The sequence below is a fragment of the Telmatherina bonti genome, assembly GCF_933228915.1.
Source record: "Telmatherina bonti genome assembly, chromosome: 7".
Taxonomy (NCBI): domain Eukaryota; kingdom Metazoa; phylum Chordata; class Actinopteri; order Atheriniformes; family Telmatherinidae; genus Telmatherina; species Telmatherina bonti.
Genome location: NC_136625.1, coordinates 37,296,802 through 37,312,604, shown reverse-complemented (window position 1 = coordinate 37,312,604; position 15,803 = coordinate 37,296,802). Strand labels below are relative to the sequence as shown.

The 15,803-nt window shown below is 47.2% G+C and overlaps 1 protein-coding gene across 1 annotated transcript in view; it reads left to right on the top strand.

Annotated features, from left to right (window-relative positions):
• Nucleotides 1–519: 519 nt before the first annotated feature.
• ano8a (anoctamin 8a) overlaps nucleotides 520–15,803 on the top strand; it is a gene marked incomplete at both ends in the record, with an annotated part of 34,699 nt that continues 19,415 nt past the window's right edge. Inside the window, 5 exons of the mRNA XM_079243905.1 lie at nucleotides 520–694; nucleotides 7,488–7,598; nucleotides 9,334–9,466; nucleotides 14,644–14,782; nucleotides 14,865–14,961. Of these exons, the coding sequence (XP_079100031.1) occupies nucleotides 520–694; nucleotides 7,488–7,598; nucleotides 9,334–9,466; nucleotides 14,644–14,782; nucleotides 14,865–14,961 (655 nt within the window). The remainder of the gene's footprint in view (nucleotides 695–7,487; nucleotides 7,599–9,333; nucleotides 9,467–14,643; nucleotides 14,783–14,864; nucleotides 14,962–15,803) is intronic.

The window sequence follows — 15,803 nt, the reverse complement described above, 5'->3', positions numbered from 1 at the left end:
GCTTCTTTTTACACACACTTACGGCTGCTAATGAGGATAAACATAACCCTGGAAGAACTTTTGACACAAGCTAACAGCTGAAAAAAATGATAATCCCCTCCAGCAACTTTTTGTGTGAATAGTTACAAATGTATTTCTGCATCTGATTCATAATCAGCTCATATTTTCTATCAGGTAATAATAAAATGTCTCAGTTTCTTCAGTTTACTTTACACAAAGTCCCGACTTTAATGGAATTAGGGCTGCAACCCATCAGTCCTGTCTGGTCCACATAGTTTTATATGTGATGGAGCCTGTGTGTCGTTTTGTTTATGAACCTGTAGGTGTTCCATAAACTCTGTCGTCACACAGTCACGACTGGTGTACGTAACGTGTAGATGCCATGATCATGATCCTCCTCCTTCCTCTCATCCTACTCTGTTAGACACATTGGAGGATCGGCTCTTTGCCATCCACGTCCATGCATTAACAGCGTGCACTGCGGTCTTCCTCCACCGCCTGGAGCGTTCGTGCACCAGCATGCAGGCGGCTGCTGATCCCGACGCTGCCGTGGACGGTGGCAGCAGCGGCACCGCAGACGTCGACGGGACAGGAGAGAGGATGGAGAAGACGGTGCCAAGCGAGCAGCAGGACAGAAACGACACCCACCAGCAGCACCAGCAGCAAACGTCCTTAACACCGTCCGGAGTGCTCGGTGAGTTTTACTGAAAAAATGGTCTAATCTGTGATCAGAGGACGCTGGATGTTTGTTTACCCCCCCCCAAAAAAACGATCGGGATAGAGCCGCTGATAGGCCACCGTTCTCCAACAGCATGCAGCAGAGAGGCTCCATCCACAGGCTGAGAACACTGGAGGGTCAGTCATCTGTGAAGTGTGTCTCTGCAGCTGTCCCTGCATAAATTCCATGTCCGATAGCTCCAGGGACAACGTGGTCCACAGGGGCATGCAGGATGGTCCTGCGTGGACCGAATGGTCCTGCTTGGATCGGATGGTCCACAGGCGCATGCAGGATGGTCCTGCGTAGAAGGAATGGTCCACAGGTGCATGCAGGATGGTCCTGAGTGGGCAGAATGGTCCACAGGTGCATGCAGGATGGTCCTGCAGGGACAGAAATGTCCACAGGTGCATGCAGGATGGTCCTGAGTGGGCAGAATGGTTCACAGGTGCATGCAGGATGGTCCTGCGGGGACAGAAATGTCCACAGGTGCATGCAGGATGGTCCTGAGTGGGCAGAATGGTCCACAGGTGCATGCAGGATGGTCCTGCGGGGACAGAAATGTCCACAGGTGCATGCAGGATGGTCCTGCGTAGAAAGAATGGTCCACAGGCGCATGCAAGATGGTCCTGAGTGGGCAGAATGGTCCACAGGTGCATGCAGGATGGTCCTGCGGGGACAGAAATGTCCACAGGTGCATGCAGGACAGTCCCACGTGGACCGGATTGTTATGCGTGGACCGGATGGTCCTGTACAGACAGAGTGGTCCTGCTTCTCTGAACAGATTAAACAGACAGCACACTGGATGTCTTTGTTCCAGGTCTTTGGACTGAATAGAAGACTAGAGCAGTGATTCAGTAAATAACACGTTTCAGGATCTCTTTCATGCGTTTGTGGGTTTTTTCTGATCTTCTCTGTTTTCTGTATTATTCATGAATTTATCTCCAGAATCGCTAACTTTTCCAACAAATACCTTACCTGATCGTCTCATCATCCATTCAGACTCCAGTGAAAGATTTTTGAAACAAGGTGGTCATGAAGACACCTCAGGGAAGAGAGACCCATGTCACTCCATAAAACCTGTAAACACTGAACTAAAGGAGAAACAGCTGATCAGTCTGGGAAGTCAGCAGGTTCACGACCCTCCAGTGAGAAACAGACTGAACCAGTTTGACTTGTTGGGAAGGTTGCAGAAAAAACAAACCTTTTAGCATGGTGCAGGTTAGAAAAACTGCATCTGGACAAACCACAACATGTCTGGGACAATGTCTTCTGGACAGCAAGACAGTCTGGCTGCAGATCTCCACTGTGGGGACAGTTCCAGTGCAGGCTCCTCTCTTAGGCCAGCTACACCACAGGGCAGGAAGAGGCAAAGACTTTCAAAATAAGTTGCATAACAGAACTGAAGAAGATTTTTCTAAATAAAAGGCAGACAATGTGTTGGAACACCGTGTCTCTGCCTGGATCAGGATATAAGTAACATGAAGCTCACTGATCAAACAAGCGTACGATGGGACCACTAAGTACGATGGGACCACTAAGTTCGATGGGACCACTAAGTACGATGGAACTAGGGCTGGGCGATATATCGAGTATACTCGATATATCGCCCAGCCCTAGTTCCATCGTATACTCGATATATCGAGCGATATATCGAGTATACTCGGGCGATATATCGAGTATACTCGAGATATCGTGGCTAGTCCCCTGTACGATATAGAAAATGCCTATATTCGTCATATTTGAGTATCCTGTGGTCACGCAGGTGTTTTTAGCTGTGGGCGGGGTTTCCTCCCTCTTCCTCGACTCTCCACCGCTTTGCACAGAGAGTTAAAGCAAGCGCACCTCGTTACGTACATAACGTGAGCTACGTGCTACGTCATGAGAGGCAGCGTGGAGCCACTGTTGCCAACTTGATGACTTACTCGCTAAATCTGGCGACTTTTTTGTGAAAAGCGACTAGCGACAAATCTGGCGACTTTTACAGGAGTTATTAGAAACTTTCCTGGTGTTTTGGCGACTGACTTTAAAGCGCATATTGTAAAGTTATTATCAGAAGGAGAGTCTCTCCCCGTCCTAAAGCACTCAGTCGCTCCGGCTGCAGCTGCAGCCAGTCAGAGGAGCAGAGAGGACACCTGCACGACTCCACCTACAGTCACAATGAACAGCCAAATCCGCCACTGATCCCGCTCTGGATTACAGAGTGGGACATAAATTGCAAAGTTTTTCACGTCACGCAAAGATAATTCATTCTATTTGATTACATTCACAGCCTCTGTCACTTACTCACCTCATCCACTGTGTGTGACACAAGCATATTTATCTAGCTTGTCATGTCTCTAGAAAGTACAGAAAGCAGTGGGAATCAAATCCTGAATTAAAAGCTGGCTGAAGCCGTTTATTGGAGACGATACGAGGACATTCTGCGTCTAAAAAAACCCCCCGACAACTCAAAAACGTATCCATAAAGCAAAGCCTTATAATAGTTCATCATTTGAAAATCCACCCCCTAGAGCCCCTTTTTTCATATGTTGCATTTATTACATCATGCAAAGTCACTTTATTTTGTTTTAAAATGACATGTTTCTGCCACTGCTTTAACTGTTCAATAAATGCGGTTTTGATCAGTTTGCTTCGTTACAATTTCATCCTTTTGGCATAAATGTTTAAAATCAACATATCTTAATGCAGTATGAACAATTGTGTTTTAATGGAGACACAAAATCATCTTACGGATGTGATTGTATGCACCAAAGCATTCATTCAAGGCTGAGGTAAATATCGAGATATATATCGTATATCGTGACATGCCATAAAAATATTGGGATATTATTAAAAGGTCATATCGCCCAGCCCTAGATGGAACCACTAAGTACATTGGGACCAAGTACGATGGGACCACTAAGGACGATGGGACCACTAAGTACGTTGGGACCACTAAGGACGATGGGACCACTAAGTACGATGGGACCACTAAGTACGATGGGACCACTAAGTACATTGGGACCACTAAGTACGTTGGGACCACTAAGTATGATGGGACCACTAAGGATGATGGGACCACTGAGTACGATGGGACCACTAAGTACGATGGAACCACTAAGTACGATGGGACCACTAAGTACAATGGGACCACTAAGTACGATGGAACCACTAAGGAAGATGGGACCACTAAGTACAATGGGACCACTATGTACGATGGAACCACTAAGTACGTTGGGACCACTAAGGACGATGGGACCACTAAGTACGATGGGACCAAGTACGATGGGACCACTAAGGACGATGGGACCACTAAGTACGTTGGGACCACTAAGGACGATGGGACCACTAAGTACGATGGGACCACTAAGTACATTGGGACCACTAAGTACGTTGGGACCACTAAGTATGATGGGACCACTAAGGATGATGGGACCACTGAGTACGATGGGACCACTAAGTACGATGGAACCACTAAGTACGATGGGACCACTAAGTACAATGGGACCACTAAGTACGATGGAACCACTAAGGAAGATGGGACCACTAAGTACAATGGGACCACTATGTACGATGGAACCACTAAGTACGTTGGGACCACTAAGTACGATGGAACCACTAAGGACGATGGGACCACTGAGTACGATGGGACCACTAAGTACGATGGAACCACTAAGTACGATGGGACCACTAAGTACAATGGGACCACTAAGTACGATGGAACCACTAAGGAAGATGGGACCACTAAGTACAATGGGACCACTATGTACGATGGAACCACTAAGTACGTTGGGACCACTAAGTACGATGGAACCACTAAGGACGATGGGACCACTAAGGATGATGGAACCACTAAGGATGATGGGACCACTAAGTACGATGGGACCACTATGTACGATGGAACCACTAAGTATGATGGGACCACTAAGTACAATGGGACCACTAAGTACGATGGAACCACTAAGGAAGATGGGACCACTAAGGACGATGGGACCACTAAGGATGATGGAACCACTAAGGATGATGGGACCACTAAGTACGATGGGACCACTATGTACGATGGAACCACTAAGGACGATGGGACCACTAAGTACGATGGGACCACTAAGGATGATGGAACCACTAAGTACGTTGGGACCACTAAGTACGATGGGACCACTAAGGATGATGGGACCACTAAGTACGATGGAACCACTAAGTACGATGGGACCACTAAGTATGATGGGACCACTAAGTACGATGGAACCACTAAGTACGATGGGACCACTAAGTACGATGGGACCACTAAGTACGATGGGACCACTAAGTACATTGGGACCACTAAGTACGATGGGACCACTAAGTACGATGGGACCACTAAGTACGATGGGACCACTAAGTACAATGGGACCACTAAGTACGATGGAACCACTAAGTACGATGGAACCACTAAGTACGATGGGACCACTAAGTACATTGGGACCACTAAGTACGATGGGACCACTAAGGACGATGGGACCACTAAGGATTATGGAACCACTAAGTACGATGGGACCACTAAGTACGATGGGACCTCTAAGTACGATGGAACCACTATGTACGATGGAACCACTAAGTACGTGTACCTGAGCAGTAAGACTTGAGATCTTTTGCTGAATGTTCTGTTTATGTTTTTTACCAGTGACAACACAACATAGTTTTCTTTTTTATTGTTGCTTTCTTTTGTTTAGTTTCAGTTACCATGGTGACGTTCCGCTTATTGCAGTTTAGTTATTATTATATTTAACGTTACAGAAGCGTAGAGCTGTCACCAGGGTTGTGATTTTTTTGTAACCCTGCATTTTATAATGTTATATAAAAACCACTGGAACTGTCAACAGATGGCTGGAACAGCACAAGTTATGTTGCACTGCTGCCATGTTGCTAGCAGTGAACCTGCACTGATCTTACTACGTCATATGAACGCTTTAAGTAAGATTTGTGTCTGTATTAGAGTTATTCTTAATGCTTGTTTGCATTTTTTGTACCTGAGTAAATGTTTGATTCGGTCATGTTTAGTTTCCGACTGCTCGTACCGGAGTAGCCATGATGAAAATGGACGGGTTTCCACCTTCCACGTCGGCAGGTCGTAGATGAACAGCTGAAAGTTGTTTGTTTCCGTCGTTCCAGGACATGCGATGTGACGACTGCACACGTTGCGATGACGCAGCTCTAGCTGTCACCCAAATATAAAAGGGACCTTATCGCGTTATAAACTGATAGTTTTGTTGTTAAACGAGAAACTCATAACGTTTCCCGTTTTTACAGTAAAACTACCTGGTAAGGTCCCTTTTTGTTTTAACCTGGATGACAGAGCTCCACTTCTGTACAATGTCAGCTGTTTGCTGTATCTTCGTCTTTTTCTTCTTTTGCCTATGTTTTATTGGCGGTTGGCAAACCTTCTTCTTCATCTGATCGCCTGGGCAGGGGAGGGGTGGGTCCAGGAAAGTTTGTTTCTTCTTGCTCTGTGGTGCAGGTGGTCTGACTGTAGAGAACTGACAGCCAGAACCCACTGCTGGACAGACCACACCAAAGTGGACATGTTTGGTCCTTTAACACCTCATAGTGGAATAGGAACTCCTATGGATACCACAGGATTCTAGAGTCACATGTGATCCTGACTGGTGGACCAGGCAGAGTTTTCCAGGACCACTTCGCCAGCTGTGATGTAACTATCAGAGAGCATCGTCAGTATGAGATATTCTGTTTAACATCTTCAGGTCTAGGGATGAAAGACTGGAATTTATAACCGTCTGACAGGTGTCCATCATTCTGAGTGCAATGTTGGAGAACTTGCTACCAACGTGCACAAGACCACCCATGACCACGAGGCTAGCCTGTAAAGCTGCCATACTGGTCAGAGTTCATTCTGGGAAAGGTTGGATTTTTCTCTCATCACATTAGTCACAGTCCTGAACACAATAGCAGGGATTCGTTACTTGATTGATCGAGTTGATCAAGGTTTAATGGATGAATTACTGCTGCCTTGCTGAGATCTGCATGTTTAAAACATCTACATGTCTCATGGAGGATCTTTCATCCTTAATAACTCTAATTATGCCACTGGAGCGCAGAGAGACCACCACTCTGATGGACCCAGGAACTGTGAATGTAGGGCAGAGAAGAAGCAGAAATGTGCCGGAGGTTTGATTCCAGTTGCGCTATTGTGCCAAAGGCGAAGAAATTTGCAGAAATACTGAAGGTTTCCAAAACATTTCAGGATGAACAGACTGTGTGCTGCTCGGCCGCAGGATAACAGGCAGAGAGGAAAAGGTTTGCAGAGATGAGAGCAGCACAGATGGTCCTCAGTAAGAGGGATAATACGTGCTAAAAGCAGAGATTTGATAATGCACAATGTGAAATCCATGAACTGACAAAGTCACGTTATAATTCAGTGAAGAATGAGGAGCTGGGTCTGTTAGTCCAGCTTCTGTCAGCGTGGCACAGAGTGAGACGATGAGGACAAACGTGTGAATGAAGAGGAAGCAGAAATGATGACTTCAGTCACAGAGGCTGGTTGCTTTGCCTCTACGATGGCCGTACAGTTTACACATCAGTCATGTGACCACTGCAGCTCAGACAGCAGTCTCACTGAATGAATCAGTAAATAATGTCAGTGATACTGATGATCTGCCAGTCATCATGCTGAGATAATATCACCATCTCCTTTTAATGCACACACACATAAATACACACACGCTTCCCAGCCTCATTTTCTGCAGACTTGATTTATCACCATGAGCCTTACCCCCCCCCTCCCCTCTCATTTCAGATAAATTGTTTGGGAAGCGACTTCTGCTGGCCCGGCACTATATCATGTCTCGCAAGTCCTGGTTAAAGATGGTTCCCACCGAAAACTGTGACATCCTGATGACATTTCCAGGTACGACGTGCTCTCCTATGTTAATCTCTTCCTGTAGAGAGAATCCCGTTGCAGCTGAGAATATCTCTGGGGACAGTTTACAGTCCAGTTGGTAAACATTTCTGTTTTGCAGAGTAGATCCCTCTGCAGCAGCGTCCAACGGAGATGCATGCACAACAAGCCAGCCCACATCTATGCAGCAGGATTTGTTTTCATTGTCAGTAAAACCTGGTCTTCAGTGGTCTCGCAGTAAAATAGCCTACCTGTCCTAGTGAGTCAGACTGGTTCAGTAACATCGTACCAGTCCCAGAGGACTCAGTCATACAGAGTCTAGCAGACTATCCCGTCTCCCAGCTATAGAGCCTAGCGGACTATCCTGGCCCACAGTCATAGAGTCTAGCGGACTATCCCGTCCCCCAGCTATAGAGTCTAGCGGACTATCCCGTCCCCCAGCCATAGTTTAGCAGACTATCCTGACCCTCAGTCATAGAGTCTAGCAGACTATCCTGACACCCAGCCATAGTTTAGCAGACTATCCTGACCCTCAGTCATAGAGTCTAGCAGACTATCCTGACCCCCAGCCATAGTTTAGCAGACTATCCTGACCCTCAGTCATAGAGTCTAGCAGACTATCCCGTCCCCCAGCTATAGAGTCTAGCGGACTATCCCGTCCCCCAGCCATAGTTTAGCAGACTATCCTGACCCTCAGTCATAGAGTCTAGCAGACTATCCCGTCCCCCAGCTATAGAGTCTAGCGGACTATCCCGTCCCCCAGCTATAGAGTCTAGCGGACTATCCCGTCCGCCAGCTATAGAGTCTAGCGGACTATCCCGTCCCCCAGCCATAGTTTAGCAGACTATCCTGACCCTCAGTCATAGAGTCTAGCAGACTATCCTGACACCCAGCCATAGTTTAGCAGACTATCCTGACCCTCAGTCATAGAGTCTAGCAGACTATCCCGGCTCCCAGCCATAGTTTAGCAGACTATCCTGACCCCCAGCCATAGTTTAGCAGACTATCCTGACCCTCAGTCATAGAGTCTAGCAGACTATCCCGTCCCCCAGCTATAGAGTCTAGCGGACTATCCCGTCCCCCAGCCATAGTTTAGCAGACTATCCTGACCCTCAGTCATAGAGTCTAGCAGACTATCCCGTCCCCCAGCTATAGAGTCTAGCGGACTATCCCGTCCCCCAGCCATAGTTTAGCAGACTATCCTGACCCTCAGTCATAGAGTCTAGCAGACTATCCCGTCCCCCAGCTATAGAGTCTAGCGGACTATCCCGTCCCCCAGCTATAGAGTCTAGCGGACTATCCCGTCCCCCAGCTATAGAGTCTAGCGGACTATCCCGTCCCCCAGCCATAGTTTACCAGACTATCCTGACCCTCAATCATAGAGTCTAGCAGACTATCCCGGCTCCCAGCCATAGTTTAGCAGACTATCCTGACCCTCAGTCATAAAGGCTAGCTATCTAATTTATTTTCACAATGAGCTTCTTTCTTCTTTCACTCTTTACAGCTGAGCTACCAAAGCAGACAGGTGTGATTACGCTGCAGTTTGTTAATTAACAGGTAGAATACCTGGAATTAACCTGTAGATGAGCAGGTTGTTACCCACCCCTCCCCCGCATCATGGCTCTCTGACATGACAAGACATGTCAGAGAGCTACATGTCTTGTCTGACAAGACAACATGTAGTTTTAATGTTAATGACGATAAACATGCCATGAAAGTTGAAAGTATTTTTTTTCTTCCTCAGATACAATAGACGACCACACGCTGCTGTGGCTCCTAAATCAGATTCGTGTTGGAATCCCACAAGTCAGCATCCAGATCCGCCAGCATAAACACACCCAGGCTCACGCCTTCTTCATCACCACCTCCTTTGAGAAGTAAGGTCCACTCTCTCTTCCGGTCGCTGCAGTTCTTCTGCTCGCTGAGCTGATAGTTAAAGTCACAAATCCGACTGACTGCACATGTGTGTGGTGAAGGAACATAGTTTAAAATTATTATTTTTTTGATTTTGTGATAATGTCTTTCTGCTTTTTTTTTCTTATTCGAGGAAATTCCACATCAAAGGACAATATTGTGCTGATGCTGCAAAAGGAAAGAAATTAGAGGCACTGGGTTCATCCTGTTCTAGAAAAGAGAGGAGAACATGTTTGTTTCAGAAGCAGACACTTCACGATGGACTTTAGGACGTCCATGGGACAATATGAAGATCTGCTTCAGCAGCTAGCATTAGCATGGCATTCACTCTAAAAAAATATCCCCATGCAAATTATTCGGACAAAATATTCAGAGGTGTGTAAGGTGTATGTGGATGAATTAAAGGAATAGTTTTATATCATGGGAGATAACTTGAACTGCTAACTGATTGGATTAATTGCCTTTACTTTTTCCGGAAGAATAGAATCATGTTGAGTTGTTATGATTACTTTTTATTGTAAAGCGTCTATGGAATTATTTTCCTGATCCTGGTTCTGCTTGGGTTTCTATTCCCAATGTCAATTTCTAACAAATATGCTGCTATTTATAGCATCAAAATCCAGAAGCAATTTAAACAAAGATAAAAAATGTTTACATTTACAGAGTCCAGTCTGCTAACAACCTAGCATAGCGCTAGTTAGTTTATTTAGCATTTAAGTCATATATACATAGCAGCTTTCAACACAGATAAGGGAAAACACCAGGAAAATATAAAGGAATCATTGAATCATTTTCATTGAAAATAGTTTTAGAAAGTTATAAATATTCGCCATTGTTGGTGGGCATGGTCATGGTCAGTGTTGGCTAATGTTGCTAGCATTGCTAACATTCTGGCTACAGTGTTTGGTAGCTGTGGGAAGAAAATTCACAATCTTTTCATAAGTTTTTTCTTTCTGTCATGACTTTAGTCTGCAGAACATTTTGTCTCGGTTGTAGCTCCGTCCATGAATATGTGGTGAAAGAGAACTATTCACCACTTGCCAAAGTGTTCAGTCCATCTACAGCATCATCAGTGTCCTTCGTCTGTTTTTATTGATGAGGCTGCAAATCCAGACTCGACAAATTCCACAAAACTCACAAAAGTAATGGAAGCATGTCTTCAGCGTTCTGCTTTGAGATGAGGTCCAGTACTTCTTCACGTTTAGCAGTTGACTGCTGACATATAGGTAGACTTTCAGTTGGATGCTTCTCTCTCAAAAGTATGGTCATGGTAGAATTATGATATCTCATAGCCTTGCCTTAGTCACGCTTTAGTAGAACTGTGATACCGGCCAAACTTTGCTTTTCTTACAATAATGGGTCACTTTGCGTCATTGCCTGTAAAACCTTAAAACGTGACTTTGGCATTTATGCTAACAGGCTAACGCCATGCAAGCTGAACTGAATCTCATGTTTATTCGATTTTCTTGGATTAAGGATTTTTACCAGTTGTAGCTTTTTGCACGTTTTTTATATAGTTGTACTCATGGTGGTGGTAACATATTACTACAAGGTGCTGGTTAAACAATACTGTCATATATCAAGATAACAGTTATAAACTATTCTATTTCTTTCATCGGTGTCTATTTAAAATGTTGAAAATCATTACTCATCTTTGAAAGCAATTAACACACATCAGCACTGGAAAAATGGTAAATACAAAACCTTAGGGGTGCGTAGTCTTCTGAGAAACTCACCCAGCTTTCTGTTTATTGGGAAAAGGTACTTTAATCTTTCACTTAACCTCATTAGCAAATTCCAATAATGTGGCTGAAGCTAGCGGAGGTGGAGCAAAAGCAGATACATGTTTTTATCATCAGCATCAACATGTGAGTAACCAGTAGAGGCAGTGTAGGGACCAAGCGGCAACCTCCGGCGGTTAAAAGTGAAGCCTATGCGGAAGTGCATAAAACTGCAGTTCCCCCTTCATCCGCTAAGGACTTCAAAACAGAGCAAATCCCCATAGACTCCCATGTTAAAAAGACCAACTTCACGGCAGAAATAAACACGTTTACAGCCTGGTTCAAAAATCCATTTTCGGTTAATAGGTCAGGTTTACCTTTATGACAACTGTAGTGGGGGGGAGTGAATTTTTTTCTAACTCGCCCGTTTGAAAGTAATTTAATCTCGAAATTTGGCACATTTAGGGTTGTGTCCTTTTGATTGACAGGTACCCAATCCGGCTTCAAGTAAGAAGAGTGTAGAACAACCGCGGCTTTTAGCCGGTTAACAACGTGACTTCGCTTTAGCCCTCCTACCTCCGTTAGCTGGTTAGCTCCCGTTATCTTGGGGTTAGCTCGGTTAGCTCTTAGCTACAGAAAGCTCAGAGTTCGCTCGATGTCGATCATCCGCCATGACGCTCACAGCTCCCCTCTCAGCTCCACCTCTTTGCCCATATTTGTATTTTCCGGGCTAGACAACACGCATGACGCTGCCAAGACCAGCGCAGGGTCCACATTACTGCAGACACCGCACCGATCTGTCTGTCCATCTCACACTCCATCCTTCCCTCACTCGTGAACAAGATATTTAAACTCCTCCACTTGAGGCAGGACCTGACTCCCGACCCGGAGAGGGCAATCCACCCTATTCCGGCTGAGGACCATGGTCTCAGATTTGGAGGTGCTGATTCTCATCCCAGCCGCTTCACACTCGGCTGCGAATCGCTCAAGTGAGAGCTGGAGATCACGACCAGATGAAGCCAACAGGACCACGTCATCTGCAAAAAGCAGGAACCCAATTCTGAGGCCACCAAGTCGGATCCCCTCAACACCTCGGCTGCGCCTAGAAATTCTGTCCATATAAGTTATGAACAGAATTGGTGGTAAAGGGCAGCCTTGGCGGAGTCCAACTCTCACGGGAAACGAATCCGACCTACTACCAGCAATGCGGACCAAGCTCTGACACCTGTCGTACAGGGACCGGACAGCTTGTACAAGGGGGTCCGGTACCCCATACTCCCGGAGTACCCCCCACAGGAGCCCCCGGGGGACACGGTCGAATGCCTTCTTCAGGTCCACAAAGCACATGTAGACTGGTTGGGCAAATTCCCATGCCCCCTCCAGGACCCCAAAGAGGGTATAGAGCTGGTCCACTGTTCCGCGACCAGGACGAAAACCACACTGCTCCTCCTCAATCCGGGATTCGACTATCCGGCAGACCCTCCTCTCCAGGACCCCTGAATAGACCTTACCAGGGAGGCTGAGGAGTGTGATTCCCCTGTAATTGGAACACACCCTCCGGTCCCCCTTCTTAAAAAGGGGGACCACCACCCCAGTCTGCCAATCCAGCGGTACTGCCCCCGATGTCCACGCGATGCTGCAGAGGCGTGTCAGTACCCATCAGCTACCTCCAGAGTCTCACAGGCCAAGAAGGCCCGATAGGACTCCTTCTTCAGCTTGACAGCATCCCTCACTGCTGGTGTCCACCAACGAGTCCTGGGATTACCGCCACGACAGGCACCAACGACCTTACAGCCACAGCTCCGGCTAGCCGCCTCAACAATAGAGGTACGGAACACAGCCCATTCGGACTCAGTGTCCCCCACCTCACTCGGGACATGTTCGAAGCTCTGCTGAAGGTGGGAGTTGAGGCTCGCTCTGATGGGGGACTCAGCCAGACGTTCCCAGCAGACCCTCACAAAACGTTTGGGTCTGCCAGATCTGACTGGCTTCCTCCCCCACCATCTGAGCCAACTAACCATCAGGTGGTGATCAGTTCACAGCTCCGCCCCCCCCTCTTCACCTGAGTGTCCAAGGCATGTGGCCACAGGTCCAACGATACGACTACAAAATCGATCATCGAACTGCGGCCCAGGGAATCCTGATGCCAGGTGTACATATAGACACTCTTATGTTGGAACATGGTGTTCGTTATGGACAATCCATGACGAGCACAGAAGTCCAATAACAAAACACCATTTGGGTTCAGAGGGGGGGACCATGCCTCCCAATCACTCCCCTCCAGGTCTCACTGTCATTGCCCACGTGAGCATTGAAGTCCCTCCAAGGACTCCAGAAAGGGTGGGTACTCTGAACTGCTGTTCAGCGCATAAGCACAGACAACAGTCAGGACCCGTCCCCCCACCCGGAGGAGGAGGGAAACTACCCTTTCATCCACCGGGGTAAACCCCAACTTGCAGGCATCAAGGTGGGGGCTTATGAGAATGCCCACACCTGCTCGGCGCCTCTCACCATGAGCAACTCATGTTGCTCATGGTGAGAGGTCACCATGAGGACTTTCTTCCTCATGGTGGAAGAAAGTCCAGCCCCTCTCGAGGGTACTGGTTCCAGAGCCCAAGCCATGCGTCGAGGTGAGTCCAACTATATCTAGCTGGAACCGCTCAACCTCGCGCACAAGCTCAGGCTCCTTCCCCACCAGAGAGGTGACGTTACACGTCCCCAGGGCCAGCTTCTGCAGCTGGGGATCAGACCGCCAGGGTCCCCGCCCCTTGCTGCCGCCCAGCTCACATTGCACCCGACCCCTACGGCTCCTCCCGCAGATGGTGAGCCCATGGGCGGTGGGGCCCATGTAACCCTTTCAGGCTGAGCCCGACCGGGCCCTATGGGTGAAGGCCCGGCCACCAGACGCTCGCTCTCGTACCTTACCTCCAGGCCTGGCTCCAGAGGGGGGGGTCCCGGTAACCCGCATCCGGGCAAGAGAACATTTCTGCCCGAGTTTGTGTTTATCATAGGGGTCTTGTGAGCCGTACTTGGTCTGGTCCCTCCCCTAGACACCTGTTTGCCATGGGTGACCCTACCAGGGGCATAAAGCCCCAGACAACATAGTTTCTAGGATCTTTGGGACACACAAACCCCTCCACTACGATAAGGTGACGGCTCAGGGAGGGGATCAGTTAGTCACCTTCTGAATTTATTTATGCAAAGCAAATAACCACGCCAGGCTGATGTAAACCTTATTTCATTAATGGCAGGAAGTCAAACCAAGTTTTTCCTCCAAAAGGATGAAAAACTACAAGTGTAGAAACCTGAGTCAGAACTGTGTGTGTTGCAGTTTGTTGTGTAAAAGCTTTTAATCCGTCCAGCAGCCTCTGCACATCGAAGTGCTGCAAGTTGAAACCGCCTGTTCTGCTCGTCCACAGCTTACTGCGGGGAGCTGAGCAGATGGGCATGTACAAGACTGTTAAACCTCAGTTTGGTGGGGGGATGCGGCGCTTCTCCTGCGAAGAGGACAACATCTACGAGAACATAGAGAGCGAGCTCTGCTTTTTCACATCTCAGGTTAGCCATCAGCTGCACGTTTACCATGCTGTCGCCGCGGAAAGTTTGTCGCATTCATCTACCTGTCTGTGTTTGTGTTCAGGAGCGTCAGAGCATCATCAAGTACTGGCTGGACAACCTGCGCGCCAAGCAAGGGGAGGTGCTTCACAACCTCCACTTCCTGGAAGGGCAGCCAATCAGTATGCACCTGCTTTTTATTACAGACTTTTGTTTTCAGCTTTTATGTTTCGACTTTTTATATTAAAACTAACTTCTGACATGTTTCTAATGAAGACCTCAGTGTTTTCTGATTTGAGGGGACATTTGTTGGCTTGTCCACCTCCTGTTAACAAATGAACGCTTAACCCTCCATCAGTTACCTGAGGTTTACCTGTGATGGATATCTGACCCTTTAGTTGATCTATGGAAGTTTTCCAGCCTTCCTATCCAATCCAGGATGTCCACAATCCACATGTAGTGTTTATTCAGAGATGGTGAGTCCATATTGGTAGCATGATGGTGTTTGGTTTAGCCCTGTTGCCTCACAGCTGGTTGCTGGTTCAAGCCTCAGCTGGGGGGAAGTTTGAGCAGTAGCCTTTCTGTGTGGAGTTTACATCTTGTACATGTGTGGTTTCTACCTACAAGGTGTTTGGGTAGCCAATTCATACATATCCTATAATAGAAACCAACTGATTGCATTGAGTCATGACTTGGATCCAATCCCCCATCCTGGGCTGCACGTGGCGACAGTGGGAAGGAAAAAACTCCCCTTTAACAGGAAGAAACCCTCCTGCAGAACCCGGCTCAGGGAGGGCAGCCATCTGCCTCGACTGGTTGGGGTGGAGACGACAGGAAAGACAGAACAACATGTACAACTGCACTTATTCAGGAAGACCTGCGGAAAAAAGGAGAAATAAGTTAGAGACGGCAATATTGTCATATATTTATACATTAATACATTAGAGAAATAGAGCGATGTACTACTCAGTACTTCTCATTGCTACAAAAGTAATGGATGGCTAGACTACCCATAACTATAAGA